Genomic DNA, 16,722 nt, shown 5'->3' on the forward strand with positions numbered 1-16,722 from the left:
GTCCTACATTTTGACCCACGTGATTTCATTTTACATGACTTAACCTACTTCCCTTTGAAAATATGAGTATTTTAACTAACTTTTTCTTTCCAAATTTTGTAAGCATTATCAGATTACTGGGTTATGTGAAGAGTGAATATAGGAGGAAGGTTTGGGACTGAAGAAGAAAGAAATATTAAGAAGTAAAAGATTCACGGCTGTTCTCCATGAAGGATCTATTTCAGAATAGGATTCCATGGACATTTCACTTCTTACTGTATGCACCTGGGGAAATCCTTTAGCTAGCTAGGTGTCATGGCTTTATATTTAGAGAAGCCACCCCTTTGGCTTCTCTAGTATTATAACTTTTGACATGTGCCCAAAGAAAAAGTACATGGTGAAACCTGCAAGGGTAAGGACAGTTTAACTTTACTGATCAGTTACATTCAACTCTATTAAGAAACTTGTAAATGTTAAGCTCTGTCCTCTGTATGGGAGAAGAGAAAAATATCAAATAAGTGTGCCATCCTTAGGTGCTTACAGTCTAGCAGTGACAAAAATATTTCAGCAAATACTTAGAGGCAGTCCGAATACCTATTTGCCCAGGGCGCTAGAGGATGCAACAAACAAGAGATGATGGGGAGGAACATCACGCTATCAATTGGATTCAAGTCATTCCGGGTGAAGAACCGACTGGCAAGAGGTAAAGGTTCCTAAGGGAGTGAAAGGCAGCTTGGGACTCCCAGCAATGTGTCAAGCTTCTAGCGCCGCTGGGATCAAAAGGCCCAGCCCTTACCTGCTGAGCCATGGCTCGGATGCGCCAGTACTCGGCCTCGGCACTGGGGGAGGAGGAGGGGGCCGCCACCCTCACCTGGCAGCCTTCCCCACTGAAGCCCTCGGTGCTGCTGTGGAAGCAGCCCAGCAGATCCTAGGGAGAAACAGCAGTCATTCACCGGGTGCCTTGGGGTTGATGGCAGTAGGGTCTGACACTGTCACTGGGTCTGAGACTGCCTGCTATGAGGAAGGCAGAATCCAGGTGGCCAACTCGGCAGGGAACTATGGAGGACTGGACCCTGCTCTGGTTCTCTCCCAGCATCTTACCTTCACGGGCTTGAGTGTGGCAGAGAACGCGTCCTGCAGGGCACAGCAGGCCAGCCTCCACATTTCTTCCGTGAACACGGGGCCTGCTGTCACGAGAACGTACCTGCCAGAAGAAACCAGACGTCTTAAATCCATACATTTTACTGCTGCATAGCTTAGACCAGCCGTGGGCAAACTACAGCCCGCGGGCCAGATCCGGCCCGTTTGAAATGAATAAAACTAAAAAAAAAAAAAAAGACCATACCCTTTTATGTAATGATGTTTACTTTGAATTTATATTAGTTCACACAAACACTCCATCCATGCTTTTGTTCCGGCCCTCCGGTCCAGTTTAAGAACCCATTGTGGTCCTCGAGTCAAAAAGTTTGCCCACCCCTGGCTTAGACCCTTCCAGACACACATTTGTTCCACAGTGTCCTTATAGGTTTTGCTGTCCCATCACTCTTGCCTTCAGTCCATCTGGTGTTTCATGGTCATACTACTACTTCCCAAACCATTTTAATGTAAAAATATGAATGGATCTCCATTCCAAACAGGCCAATGTTTACACTTAGGCTTGCATGCAAGACTGTATACATTCTGTACTAATTTTTCCGTTCTAGCCCTATTGTCCATACTACTCCGTTACCAGTAACAAAACGAAATAAAAACTCCTTTTGTTACTTGTAATTCTTATCTCCATGTATTTGTTCATGCTATTCTCCTGCCTGCAAAGTCCTGATCTGATCAAGTATCATTCCTAAAAGCCCTGTTGACCACCTGACTGCTGTCCTTTCTCAGCATTTATAGTTACTCCTTACTGTGATGATTCTTCATAGGCTCTCTGCTCCTTGAGGGCAGGGCACTGTGTAATGCCTACACAATAAATATTTGCCAACTGAACACAGAAATATTAGCATAGAGTTATTTTTATAAAAAACAATCTAAAAAGTAGATTGTTACCACAAAGGATAATTTAATTCCCTTGGATTTCATAATAAAAACTCCAGTTTCATAGAGAGTCAAGGAACCCTTTTCTCACCTAATACAGGAGCAGCCCACTCTGGAGATGGTTTCCGTGGGCTTGGCCACACAGGCTACCAGTAACTCAAAGAGGTCCTTCAGCATGGTGTTGATCATGCTCTCATACCTAATGTCTGTAGGAAGAAGCACAGCAAGTTTCACTCAACACTATTGCAAAAGAAGGTACTGCACAGGAGGGAAGTCTGAGCGATAAGAAAATAAATATCTGTGATGAAAATATATAATAATCTGTGATGTAAATATATAATATCCATTTTTGATTTATCAAGATGAAATATGTGGTTCACTTTTATGTGCTCAAGAACATTTTTCATAGTTAAGTATATCATTTATTTACTTAAGTAGAATATAATATATAGCCTGAATACTAGCTAGTAAAACATTTAAATTCTTGAAAAAGGTGTGTGTGGGGTGGGGGGAGAGATGAAACATACTTTCCTTACTGCTGATAGAATTAAATTGGATTAAAAGCGATTAGAAATCAACAGAATCTCTCATCCTACCACTCCCTGAACCCATTGAGTCTGGTCTCCATACTACCCCCAGGCTAAAGAAAATAAGACTTCCAAAAATCACATTCTGTTTGCCCAGTTCAAGGAACACATCAGTATTCTTCTCAAACTCCTCAGAAAGCAGTTTTCAGTAGAATCCTCAAGGGCCCCATAATGAACAAAGCAGCTGGTCAGGAACATCTACCCCTAGGGATCCACTTGTCAGCCTACATGTGCAAACACCCACTTCTTTTCTTTCTCAATTAGGTCCCCCCTTCCCCCAAAAGGGTAAATCTTTCTGCTAAGCTTAGTAGAGAACCTACTTCTTACCTTTGCTTTTTGACTCTCCCTTGGGGTCAAGTTCTCATTAATTTCTCTAACCGCTCCTTAGAAGGGAGCCTCTCACACCTCTTCCTTTATACTTCTGCATGCCTTTCCCTTGTCTTTACAACCTCTAGAGCTAGCGGCGACATTCCTCCTCTCAAATTTCCAGATCTTCCCATACAAGAGTCATGAGCAATAATCTATTTCCCTAATGTTGCCCACTGGTACCACCGCAGTCAGATCTCCCCTGCGTCTGGCTCCCTCTCTACCTGGACTTCCACATACCCCACACTTTCAAGTCTTTTTTCAAAGTTCCACAGATATTAAGAACCTTATCTTCACCCCTAAACCTGTTAAACAACTTCTTGCCCATAATTTCAGCCTTTTCTAAAACCCTGCCTCCTTCACTTAGCCACCCCAGATGAAGCAGGACAGTAGAATGCAACCCCCAGGATGCAGGGATATTTCTCCCTTTTAAATATATTATATACTTGAACTTGCCTCCCCTCTCCTAATGCACAGATATCCCAGACCTTATTAGGTATCTTACTTTTGGTCGCACATATATTTTAAGTATTCTGTTAGATCATTTTTTAAATTCTAAAGTTTTACATATGTCTCCTTTTTCCCCACTTGACGCCCCCACTGCCCCAGTGTCTGTGTCCATTGGTTATGCTAATATGCGTGCATACAAGTCCTTTGGTTGCTTTCTAACACCCCATCCCCTGCCATTTGTCTCTCTGTTAGGTAACAATTTCTTTTTGACCATTAACTATTAGAAGGCTGGTCTTGACCATGTAATTCTATGTTAATAATTCCCAGGACAAAAACCATGCACTGGTATTTGCATTAGGGATTTAGTAAGCTCTTTTAGACAATGTTGCTGCCTGCTAATGAAACATGCCATGCAAACTGCTCGGGCGCCAGATACCTGAGTGTATAAAGCTCTGAATGTGCTCCACCACCAGCTCACAGGACAGACCGATGGCATGCTTGAAGTTAGCCGAGGCCACATCCCAGTAAGAATGGTCTTTATGGCTACGACGGAGCCAAAGGGACATCACAGGAAGGAGAAGATGAACAACTGCATAGATACCAAACCCTGGTCCTGAAAAAGAAAAGTCAGCATCAGAATCGTGACTCCAGCAGCTCTCTTCTAAAAAGGGAAGCTTTTTGCCATCTTGGCATTGATGACCTCTTCTGAGGGAGCGCCCCATTCTCTGAGAAAGGGCAGGGAAAAACAGTTTACCACTGATTAGGGAATACAGATCTCCAATGGCGTTTTTCTTTTTTGTTTCTGCATGATTTTAGTTATGCAAGTAATACATGAATTCCAGTAATCACTTGATCAACTACTTAGTCCCCAGATGGAAACATACAGATACATACTAGTACATGCATATAAGAAAATACCCTTAAAATGTAAGTGTGTATATATATATATGAAACAGAGAAACAGAGTTGTATTTGTTATTTATTACTTTTATATAAATAGGATAATGTAAATCTTGGTCTACATGTTGAATTTTTGCTCTTAACAATATGTGCTAGAGATCATTCTGTGTCAACAAACTTATGTAATCCTCATTTTTATTGCCACATACTATTATTCCATTGTATGTTTATGCAATAGTTTACTTATCCATTCCCTTAAAATGGACATTGTAGCGTTTCTCTATTTTGCTTTATAGTCAATGCCATAATGAAAATCTTTGTAAGAAAGATGAATTTTAAAAATTCTGCTTACAAAATGAGGCATCCTTTTTATAATCAACACAGAAAACACACGAGAATACAAAGAAAAAAGTACATTTTGAAAGTGTGTGTGTATATTTATAAATGTATAAAATTTCATAAAGTTGAAATTATACTCCATATTGTATGTGTATATATATTTTAATGTAATGCCTTATAAACAATTATTCATGTCATTAAATATTATTCACAAATATTCATTTTCACGTCTATAGAATATTTATATGCTTTTCCCATACTTAACACATTTAGGTGTTTATATATATATTTTTTGTATTTAAGATGTTTTAGCATATATCATCACATATATATATATATATATATATATATATATATATATATATATATAATTTTATCTTCATTACCGTTAATTTCCTTTGATGATAGATTTCTAGGAGTAGAATTACTGGGTTAAATTCACACACTTAGTAGCACTAAATGTGAAAGCAGAAAATGGTAATGACCAATAAAAGAGATTTAGAGGCAGTGGCATATAATTCATTCTGTAAAATACCTGTTTATTTTGGCATTTAACACTTTAACAGGTGAGAGTAGCTATTATGATTTTCTGGGGGAAAATTCCAATATAAAGTTTGCAATAGATTTTAAAACAGTATCAATTATCAAGTTTTCATCTATTTATATTGAATACAAAACCTCTCTTCTTACTATAAACTAGTGGTTTCATTTGTGGTAGTGAAAACTAAATCTATAAAAATTTCTTTAATCTTAGGAAAATTTGGATAAGTGTATATATTAACCTTAATTCAGAATAAGAAATACATTTCTAAGGGACATTCTTTTCCTCTACTATCAGGGTACTAGGTGATCACTAAGTGTCATTTTACAAATTTAATTTTCTCTGACCTTTATACAATCAAGATGTTGCTGTCTTAATACCGCATATACGTTTGAACGGTTTGGTTATGTCAGTAGGAGACACTGTGAACCCTATCAACCGCTCTGGGGCCAATAACATGTGAGATACAAGGCTGGGTTTATGGAACAGAGCAAAGCCAACTCGCTCACGGAGACATCGATACCACAGCCTGATTATTGTGGGGCTCCAACACATTCAACTTACTGGCCACCACACATTATTTGTAAATGGACTGGTAGGAAGACTTGTAAATAATCATAGGACATATTCTAAACATCATAGCCATTCCATAAATATTTATTGAGCATCTATTATGCTGTCTAGGGTTACAGCAGTAAAATAGGTAGGCCCTTTCTGATAAACATTATATGTATGACACCTGCCCCAAATGATAGACATAGAAATATTTACCAGGTGTTTTGGTGACATCTCTCAACAGCTCGAAGAGCAAATCCAAGGTTGGTGGCTGGTGCTGCCGTGGGCAGTTGGACACAGCTGCTGTTAGCTGCTCCAGCAGGATGATCCAGACTTCTATCAGACCTGGAATGCAAAACCAGACCTCTGTGACATTTGGTTAAACAGGATACAGAATCACTGCAAGGTCAAATAGGTAAAGGAGGTCTCTACTAGTAAATTGCCATGTGCTCTATGGATGGGAGGCATCCCCCAGTAAGGCAGCCCTCAGGGTCTATATATATGGACAGATTATAATTTACATATTCTGACAAAGTCAAAGAAAAAAGAACACTCAAATTTCTTCCTTATTCCCCTTCAGGAAGAAGGTGATGTGGTTTGTAAATTCTATATGAAATGATTGTCATATTTCTTGGGAGTTGTTGATAGCAAAACAATATAATGGCCTTTTAGTTCTATCACCTTAGTCAAAATTAAAATATTATTTTAAGATATACATAAAAATGCCATCCTAACCATGTTTGTGTGTACAATTCAGTGGTATCAATTAAATGCATAGTGTTGTACAACCATCACTGCTTATCTATTTTCAAAACTTTTCATCACCTCAAACAGAAACTCTATAATTATTAAGCAATAACTCTCCATTCTCTCCTCACTGCAACACCTCCAGTAACCTCTGATCTACCTTCTGTCTCTCTTTTGCCTCCTTTGGATATTTTGTGTAAGTGGAATCAGAAAATATTTGCTGTTTTTGTGTCTGGCTTATTTCACTTAGCATAACACTTTCAAGGCACATCCATGTTGTAGCAGGTATCAGAATTTCGTTACTTTTTATGGATAAATAATATTCCATTGTATGTATACACCACATTTTGTCCATCATGTTGGACACGTGTTGTTTCTACGTTTTGGTTATTGTGAATAAGGCTGCAATGAACACTGGAGAATATGTTTGAGTCCCTCCTTTCAATTCTTCTAGTACATACCTAAGAGTGGCTTTCTATGGTAATTTTATTTAGTGTTTTGGAGAACTACCAAATTGTTTTCCATAAAAACTGTACCATTTTACATTCCCATGAGGGTTCCAACTTCTCCACATCCTTGCTTACACTTATTTTCTGTTGTTGTTTTTTTTAACCTATAGCCATCCTAGGAGGTGTAACTAGTATTTCATCATGATTTTGATTTACACTTTTCTAATGACTAGTTTTATTAGATACTTACAGGCCATCTGTATATCTTTTTTTTTGAGAAATAGCTATTCATGTTCCTTGCTCATTTTTACAGTAGGTTATCTTTTTGTTGTTGAATTTTAGGAATTATTTATATATTCTGGATATTAAAACCATACCAGATATATGATTTACAAATATGTGCTCCCATTCTTTAGGTTGTCTTTTCACTTTCTTGATAATGTCCTTTGATGTACAAAAGTTTTCAATTTTGAAGTCTAAGTTATCTGTGTTTTTTCTCTTGTTGCTTGTGCTAGTCTATCTTTGCTCTTCTTAGTGCCCCATTTTTTCCAAAGGTCATTCATCTTTGCTTTCTTTTTTTTGTAATCTATAAATTACATGGCAGTTTGCAATTCTGGCATCCTCTCAATCCTGTGTACATACAAATCACTGTGTATATTACTCATAGCTGGGAAAATGATGCTCCCAGTGTCAGTAGGTTCATCTGCCCTCAGTACACAACTCTCCTCTTTCTTCTCTTCTCAGAGTTTCATTTTTAAAACAACATACTAACTCTTAGTGCTGCTCATTACTAGGTGAGAGAAAAACATGAAATCCTTTTTACTAGATCCAAATAATTTTAGTTCTGTTATTTATGCAAGCACTGTATGAACCAACATTTCTGCACATCACTGTCTGGAAATATGTGGACCTATAGCTCAGAAAACTGTGCAGAAAAGGACTATAGTAGAATATAAAAGATAGCCCACTCTACATTTTAATTTCAATACTTCAAATTTTCCTACAAAATAAAACTGCATCAGAAGATGGCACTTGAAAAATGTTTCTATTGCCCTAGCTGGTTTGGTTCAGTGGATAGAGCATTGGCCTGTGGACTGAAGGGTCCCAGGTTTATTCTAGTGAAGGGCTTGAACCCCAGCTAGGGGGCGTGGAGGAGGCAGCTAGTCAATGGATTCTCTCTCGTCATTGATGTTTCTCTCTCTCTCTCCCCCCCGCTTCCTCTCTTTGAAATCAATAAAAACATATTTAAAAAATGTTTCCATTAAAAAAACCTATTTACCCAGTTTTAAATATCCCTGTTAATAGGAGGCAAAACCAAAATCATGGACAATAAATATAATAAAACTAGGTGATAAATTCTTATGAACTTCAAAATACAGGGTGGGGCAAAAATAGGTTTACAGTTGTGAGTACGTGAAACATGGAGTTTATTCTTGTATTATTATTTATTTATTACTAGAGGCCCGGTGCATGAAATTCATGCATGGGTAGGGTCTCTAGGCCTGGCCCGTGATCAGGGCCAATCTGTGGGGCAACCAGCAGGGTCCCCGCTGGCACCTGCCTTGGCTGGCCTGGGGCCTACGGACTGGGGGCAGCTCCTGCGTTGAGCGTCTGTCCTCTGGTGGTCAGTGAGCGTCATAGCGACTGGTCATTCTGCCGTTTGGTCGATTTGCATATTAGGCTTTTATTATATAGGATTGCATTATTTTCCATATGAACAACTGTAAACCTACTCTTGCCCCACCCTGTAAGAGCAGGTGTGGACAAGCTAATTTATAGGAAATTCAGAGGACAAAAGAACATGTTACACAGCACTATGGAGGGTGCAACTAATAAAATCCAAATGGAAAACTCTACAGGACAAAGTACCTCACTTCTTCAGCAAATAAATTGAAAAGGGGTTAAATAAAGTTGGAGAAGAAATCTATAGATTGAAAAGGATTTAAGAGACATGTCAGCTAAACATATAGTATGGATCTTATGTGAGTCCTAAAAATTAACTGACATTGGAAAATTTTACATAATAGATATTTGATGTTAGTAAAGAGTGATCGTTAATTTTTAGGTGTGATAATAACTTTATGGTTGTTATCCCTAAAGAACACATACTAATGTCTCAGGTTTGCTTTAAAATAATATAGGAAGGAGGAAGTGGGTAGGGAGTGAGGGACATGGAGAGTGAGCAAGTGTGTGTGTTTACATTCTATGAGGTTGACTATAAGTTTATACGTGAAGCTGGGTGATAGATATATGAAGGTTCACTATACCACTCTGTCTAGTTTTATATATGTCTGTGAAATTTCCATAGGGGGGAAAATAATTATTTGCCTTTGGAAACTAGAGAAATATCTCAGAATATATAAATGGTGAGAAATGTTAATACTAACTTAAAGCTTTTACTTTTATTCCTTTCTCTGATTTAGCTATGTTTCCTATATAATTATAACTTTAAAACGCTCAATAAATTTATACTGTAGGAAACTTTATGTGGGTGCTTGGCTAAACTTTATCCATAAGAAGATGGATTAATGATTTGCATACATTAATGATTTGCATACATGGAAGGGAATGTCCACTGTTACATAAAGGGTTTCCTCCCTCAAAATGTATAAATACTTTAACGCTGATAGCTCAATTTTGAAAAAGAAATGTATTTTAATAAAAACTGCCTTTATAATTATTCAAAGTGGGTGTATACATTTTTTGGGACACCCTGAATACTGTATTAAAACCTGTATTATAGATGAGCAACATTAGCTTTTGCCTACAATTGTCTGAGTTGGAGGTTTACAATGCTAATCTAACCATTAAAATGAAACCTCTATTAAGCAACATGTAGCCAATTTCCAGTATTTTAATTTTTCTCTACATTAGTTATTCCTATAATTCTTTCTCATAAGTAGCCTGAACTAGTGAGGTTTTATAATCTCTATAGAAAACTGTAAATCTTCTAGCCACCCCCATAAATGAATTTGTAATAGAAAAATAAAACGAGAAAAATGTAAAACAAACACAAAAGCAAACTTAAGAAGCCTCCCCTAAAAAGTCTTTTGTGTGGGTTTGAAATAACCCATTTGCAGATATCAGACCTTTTTAAGGATATAATTTCCATTTCTACATTTAGAAACAGGACAGGGTCATCAAGTTGGAGCATGAGGTAGCCGGTCTGCAAATACACCAAAGTTACTAGATGGAACTCCAATTCACAGGAAATTACATGGGCACTAACTTGGAACACATTCTTTAAAATTATTCTCTTAATGAGTCTTTAGCTTCGCCAGTCACAAATAGATTCTCTCTTCAGTAATGGCTTAATTTCCCCAGTCTCTAACCAAATAGTCCTGCAGGAAGTAATTATATAATGATTGTGTTTCCTAGAAGGAATTAAAGACAATTACCAGTCAATTTAAGTACCAATGCAACCACATTCCAATGTGCTAAATTCAAGAGAGTCAAAGTTAGAAATTATATTTAGCAGAATCTGCACTGGTTTCAGATAGAGGCATCAACTGTGAAATGTTTTTGGAGAACCCATAGAAACTTTTAGGTAGACTTGTTAGAATCATAAACAATAACAACCTAAATGGGTGATCATTCAAGATCTATAAGCTACTTAATTCATGGCTTAAGCTTCTGAGAATACGGACACAGCCAATAACCTGATTTAATCTAATCGATGAACTTACCAGTGTCATCATCAAAATCAGACAGGACCGACTCAATGCCATCCTCACTGCTCGCCGACTGCTCCTGAAGTCTTCGAGGCAAGCTAGCAAGTCGCCCACTAAGGAATATTGGCTTCATCGGCATTTTGTAGATTTTGGCCAATAACTAAATAAAAAAATACCAAATTTCAGTTATATATTGGAAAAAGCTACACTCTGGGCTTTAAAGAACAATAAAATTATATTCTAGTTATAGAAAGGGGAGAGAAAACCAGAAAAGGTGCGACTGGATGAAAGGTTTAAAGTTGAGTGGTTGTGATCTGACTTCATAAGCTAGCTCGCAGGAGGCGTTTATCCCAGGAAGCAAATGAAATAGCATTCAATGGCAACAAAAAGGTAGAGGAAAAAACCACAATGACTACTTTTCCAGCAGCTCAATTGCCTATGAGTTTTATAGACTTGTATGAACCTACTAAGGGAACCATGTCACATGTCAAGAATGTTTGCCTATGGGAGGAGGTGTTCTATGGGCATCACTGAGAAGAGAGTCTGCAGGCAAATCAGATACCAGACTCGGATTCCCCCTCATGTGACCCCACATCAAGGACACAGGGGGCAATGGGGAAACGAGGAAAGTCTGGGCAAGATCAGCCACGGAAGATGCTGCCCTGGGCTCTTTATTCCCCTCTCTCCACTAGAGCCCGGTCCCCTAGGGATCTCTGCTACTGAAAAGAACTGCTAAGGATCCTTATATCTTCACAAATTACAATCCTGCCTGCTGTGACCATCGTTTCTGGAAACCAGGGAAACAGTTGTGAGAAAGATAGACAAAATTCCTTTCCTATGGGTCTCACAGACAAGAATCTTTGCAGACATTCATAAAATGTCTGACGTAAATGTTATAGGGAACATTAGGCAGGTGGTACTACAGAGAGTGACCATGGTGTATGGGGAACGTTGGCAGGGAGTCGGTAGATACCAAAGGCCTGGTTTCTCTGACAAGCGATGCTTCCAGTGAGATTTGGAAGATAAGGGGTGTCATACAGAGATCTGAGGAGGAAAAATTCCGGGCAGAGAGAGCAGCAAAGCCCTGGGTGTAATCAGAGGGGCGGATGTGAGGGGCAGAAGGGGAGAGTGGTTGGAGCACAATGAGTGAGAGGAGATGATCTGAGGTGGAAAGAGAGCTGGAGTCATGTCACATGGGGCCTTGGGGACACCAGCTGAGAAGACCGGAGAAAATCTGAGAGAGGTGTCACCGAAGCCCAGAGGAGGAAGGGCTTCAAGGACAGCGTGTCCTCTTGTTCCACAGGCATTGGACATGGGTAAGGACAGAGCGTTATTGAACTGAGCATAATTAAGGTCACTGCCCATACTGACAGGTGATGTTTTATTGGACTTGCCTACTAGCCCTTGACTGAATACATCCCTCTTACTTTTTCTGTGTCTCTCTTCACTGGCTGCACCCGCACTTTCCCCGTTTTGGTGTATAAGGAAGATCTCCCAGGACCTCATGACTCCACCCTCTATAGCTGACAAATACAGAGATGATGGTAGTTCATCTGAGAATAAATGAGAAGCGCCAGAGATCTCGGGGAGTGTTCTGGTACATGGTTATTACTTTTTCTCTCCCCTTCGTGAAAGGGGTGGGGACAAACATTTATGCTCCAAACCTAAGTCCCAATCGCCTCAGAGACAGTAGACAGTGCTCTCCTGGGCCTCAGCCAAAGGCACCCACACGTGTCTTTTGACACAAGCATCTCCCGAGGCAGGTTCCAGGGCCCGGGACTTGGCATGAGCAACCCCGTACCTGAGAGCAGCGCTGGAGGTAATCCAGGGCAGGGAGGCACAGGTCGGGGGCGGTGGCCCCTGGTCCCGGGACACAGTCTCCAATCTCCTTACAGTCCACCTCCCCTGGGGGACAGAGACAGAGTTATCCTTGTTTATGCCCTTACAACAGGAGACCTGTTTACTCGCACAGCATTGACTCACCCAATATCTACTAAAACAGACAAAAAAAAAATTACTTAACGTGCACAACCCTGAGAAAAATCCTTTCCCTCATTCTGTCCCCTGCACGTATGTGTACACATTGAACACAGGTGGGATCATACCGCACATCCTTTGTGGTTGAGGTTATTTTGTTTTGTAACGCCCCTTTTTTACCAAACAATGGGCATTTTCTCTCTATCCTGCCCGAGTACTGGCTGTCGCCGAACAGTGTTCTCTTGTCCCTGGGCACACGGACTCACTCCCTGGGGCCCGCGGCTGACGGTGCGACTTCTGAAGCTCTGATGAGGATGATCCCGGAGGCCAGCGTGTGCTGGGCTGCATGCAGCACCAGGCCTCTCTCCATTGGAAAAGGACCCCATGTTGCTGCCAGTGCTCAGCACTAAATAGCGATGATAAATGAAGCTTAGGGAAGATTTTGAACATCTGGGGTTTGGGGACAGAGGCTACGTAATGGAGTTGAAATAAAATTCTTTCCTTTCTTTCTTTCTTTCTTTTTTTTTTTTTTACAGATCTGTAGAGGGTTTCTAGATTTCCTATAGGCAAACAATAGTTGAGAATGATTTTTATTCTCATGTAATGAACCTATTTCTCGACTTTTAATAAAAAGTACTGTAATTGTTTCTAATTGTCTATAATTGTAGCAACTAGCACCCTCCCCTGTGAGTAAACAGACATAATTACCAGGCATTAGTTAACATTCAGATGCAGACAAAGAGGCATGTTCTCCTTAGAAAAGACAAACGTTTCTTATGTTTTAGACGTTGGCAAATGTTTTTGTACGGGGCCAGACAGGAAATACTCCAGGCTTTGCAGGTCAGACTGTGTTGGCTGCAGCTTTTCAACCCTGCCCCTGCTGCATAAAAACAGCCACAGACGAATGACCGTGGCCGTGCTCCAATAAAACTGTATTTATAAAAACTATCGGTGCCGAAACCGGTTTGGCTCAGTGGATAGAGCGTCGGCCTGCGGACTGAAAGGTCCCGGGTTCGATTCCGGTCAAGGGCATGTACCTGGGTTGCGGGCACATCCCCAGTAGGGGGTGTGCAAGAGGCAGCTGATCGATGTTCCTCTTTCATCGATGTTTCTAACTCTCTATCCCTCTCCTTTCCTCTCTATAAAAAATCAATAAAATATATTTAAAAAAAACCACAACTATCTGTGATTGGATTTGGCCTGTGGGCCAGCCTTTGCAAACTCCTGGTTTAGATGAACACACCTTACAGTATAAAAACACAGACTAGGTCAAATTCATGTTGAAATAACCAACTGGGAATTAAAAATAAATTCATTTCCTAGTTTGCTGATCACAGTATTTCAAAGTCGAAGGCTATACAGATGGCGCTCCCTGGAGCCGGGGGCAGTACCCAGCCAGCATGCTGGGGGCTCAGACCGTCCCAGTACCCCCAGCTCAATACTAGTAATTCCACCTTGTAATTCAAAGAAAGAACTAGGACCTACCTGTTTTAAATATTCTCCATGTGCACACTGCTAATCCTGCATCTCTATTTTCAGGTCTCAACTCCCTAAGATAAAATCCCAAATTTCTAACATGTAGAGAAGCATCTGCACTCGAATATTTCACTGAAAGTCAACATGTCCAGAGACAGAATTCATTACTTAGTCCTGTCCTCCACACCTGACCTCCTCTCCTGGATATCCAGTTCTGGGTAACATCAGTCCTTGTAAGAAACCTAAAGCATGAACAGTTCCTCCTCTCAGCTGCCTGTTCATTTCAGCTAAATGGCTTTTTTTCTTCACGAGCTTCTATGAAAGTCCTCATCTTACTGAACTGTAATTATTGATTTATGTGTCTGTTTCCCAGAGGGTCTCTAAGCAGGAAGCATGTTTTATTCATCTTTATATCCCACAGTACAAACAAGCTGCCCTGCCCAGGGAGTAGGCGCTCCACTCTTTACTGAACAATGGAATACCAAAGCTAGAGCTTCTTAAATAAAACAGTGGTCTGTGAAGTAACAGGAAACATACTTCATTACAAGACTATTCCGTGAACACAATGAAAACTGTCAGCCGTGGACAAAGTCACACACACCATCTGCTCCTGTCCCAGCTGCTGGCTTGCTCCAGGCAGTCAGAGGGCCTGTCTCCGGGGCTTTCCCTACAAAGCCACGCAGGAAAGGGTCCCCAGCTGTCACAAGGCATGAAAGGAGGACTCCACTTACCCAGTCCTTTGACAAACTTCATAAGGCACATGATGTAACTGGTGGCTGCATTAGCAAAGACCTGGATGTTGTCGGTATTGAGAAAAGCTTCAAATACATCAAATACTGGAGCTTGGCCTTTTCCTGAGGGAGGAAGATGATAGAATTTTAAGGAAGTGAAGTCTCTACCCTTCAGGTAGCCCATACTCACGGCACCTTCCCCGGGGCCTTAGAAAAATTTGAAGAAAAGCCAGTGCCTTTTGAATGGACAACTGGCCTGGCTCCAATGCTGTGCTTCTTAGCTTTGCCTGCAGGGGGAGCTGCAGGAAAGCTACAAAGAGCCGAGGAGAGAGATGGGGCAAAGCCGGCTTTATGCAGGGCTGAGGCAATGTGCAGGTCTATAGGGCAGTGAAACTTGGGCCTCTGCACAACTATAGAGAAGGGAAGGTTTAGATAAATCCCTGATGGAGTATACTACTTTATTCATACCTGTGCAGAAAAGAATGAACATAGGAGGCCCGAGACTGCTGTCCTTTAAGGCAGGGGTCCTCAAACTTTTTAAACAGGGGGCCAGTTCACTGTCCCTCAGACCGTTGGAGGGTTGGACTGTAGTTTAAAAAAACTATGAACAAATTCCTATGCACACTGCACATATCTTATTTTAAAGTAAAAAAACAAAACGGGAACAAATACAATATTTGTATTTGCATATGGCCCGCGGTCTGTAGTTTGAGGACCCCTGCTTTAAGGCCTGCTTGCAAGCTTGGCCCTTGGCTGGAGTCTGGGAACTTGACTCAGAATAATCCCGGGCAACACTTAACAAACAAAGGCAGTTCACTGTGCCTAGACCAGCCGTGGGCAAACTACAAAAAAAGACCGTACCCTTTTATGTAATGATGTTTACTTTGAATTTATATTAGTTCACACAAACACTCCATCCATGCTTTTGTTCCGGCCCCCCGTCCAGTTTAAGAACCCATTGTGGCCCTCGAGTCAAAAAGTTTGCCCACCCCTGGTCTAGACGTGCAAACAATGTGGTTTATTCTGAACACCTGCTACCCTTCGGGAGTCAGGCATTTTGGTGTATGCTACCCGGAAGGTACCTCTGGGACCACCCTCAGCTGGGTTTCTAATGCACTTTCCTGGGCTGAAGCATTATGTCATATTGCTGCATTTTTCACTGTTGGGGTAAAAGTGTGCTCCGTGGGACTCCTCATGGGAGGGTGAGAGCCTGACAGGGGTTTCCCCAGATCTAGTCTGTCTTTCCCCCTTATAATCTGGCTTATCCTTCCTATGCTGCCACCCTGCTTCTTAACTGTGAACAATGGAATAAATCTGGGCCATGTCATAAACCTTAGCATGATTATTTGCGGAGTCCTCCTGGTGGTCTCTGAAAGTGGAGGCGGTCTTGGGGACCCTGACATAATACCCCTGGTTGCTGGGCATGCCTTCGGGGTGCCCATCCATTTCCATCCAGACCCAGCCTCCTGGATTTGGATTTGCTTGTGTTATGATCGTTTTCTGCTTCTTTCTAGCAAGTGGGTCACATTTTTCATTTTGGCTTTAGGCATTAGCTCAATACAGCTCTGTTTAAGTGAAAACAATAGGAGTCTCTTAGTCTTTCATCCAATCTGTAAGAGCAGGGCCTGACAATGCTCGGGGCTCTCACCTGCTGGCAGAACTCAGAACTCGTGTCCCCGCATCAGCAGCTTATTTCCTGCTGATAAAGCACGGCTGAATGCCGGGCTTCCCTATTGTTCACTTTGCTTTGGTAGCATGAAACTGGGCTGAGAGAACTAATGCTCTATAGCAAAAGTCAGCCCCACATCCTTCCCACTATCACCACTCCTACTCAAGTCCTCTCCAGAGCACTGAGGCAAGAAAAAGAAATAAAGGGCACCCAATTTAGAAAGGGAGAGGTACAATTCCCTGTCTGCAGATGTC

The 16,722-nt window shown here is 40.9% G+C and overlaps 1 protein-coding gene across 1 annotated transcript in view; it reads right to left on the bottom strand.

Moving 5' to 3' along the window:
• ARFGEF3 (ARFGEF family member 3) overlaps positions 1-16,722 on the bottom strand; it is a 126,627-nt gene that overhangs the window by 7,222 nt on the left and 102,683 nt on the right. The window contains exons 24-31 of the mRNA XM_006084420.3: positions 14,800-14,922; positions 12,417-12,520; positions 10,631-10,775; positions 5,965-6,093; positions 3,850-4,026; positions 2,102-2,216; positions 1,081-1,183; positions 776-907 (exon numbers count right to left, since the gene is read on the bottom strand). Of these exons, the coding sequence (XP_006084482.1) occupies positions 776-907; positions 1,081-1,183; positions 2,102-2,216; positions 3,850-4,026; positions 5,965-6,093; positions 10,631-10,775; positions 12,417-12,520; positions 14,800-14,922 (1,028 nt within the window). The remainder of the gene's footprint in view (positions 1-775; positions 908-1,080; positions 1,184-2,101; positions 2,217-3,849; positions 4,027-5,964; positions 6,094-10,630; positions 10,776-12,416; positions 12,521-14,799; positions 14,923-16,722) is intronic.

This window comes from Myotis lucifugus, unplaced genomic scaffold, assembly GCF_000147115.1.
Source record: "Myotis lucifugus unplaced genomic scaffold, Myoluc2.0 scaffold_11, whole genome shotgun sequence".
Lineage (NCBI taxonomy): Eukaryota > Metazoa > Chordata > Mammalia > Chiroptera > Vespertilionidae > Myotis > Myotis lucifugus.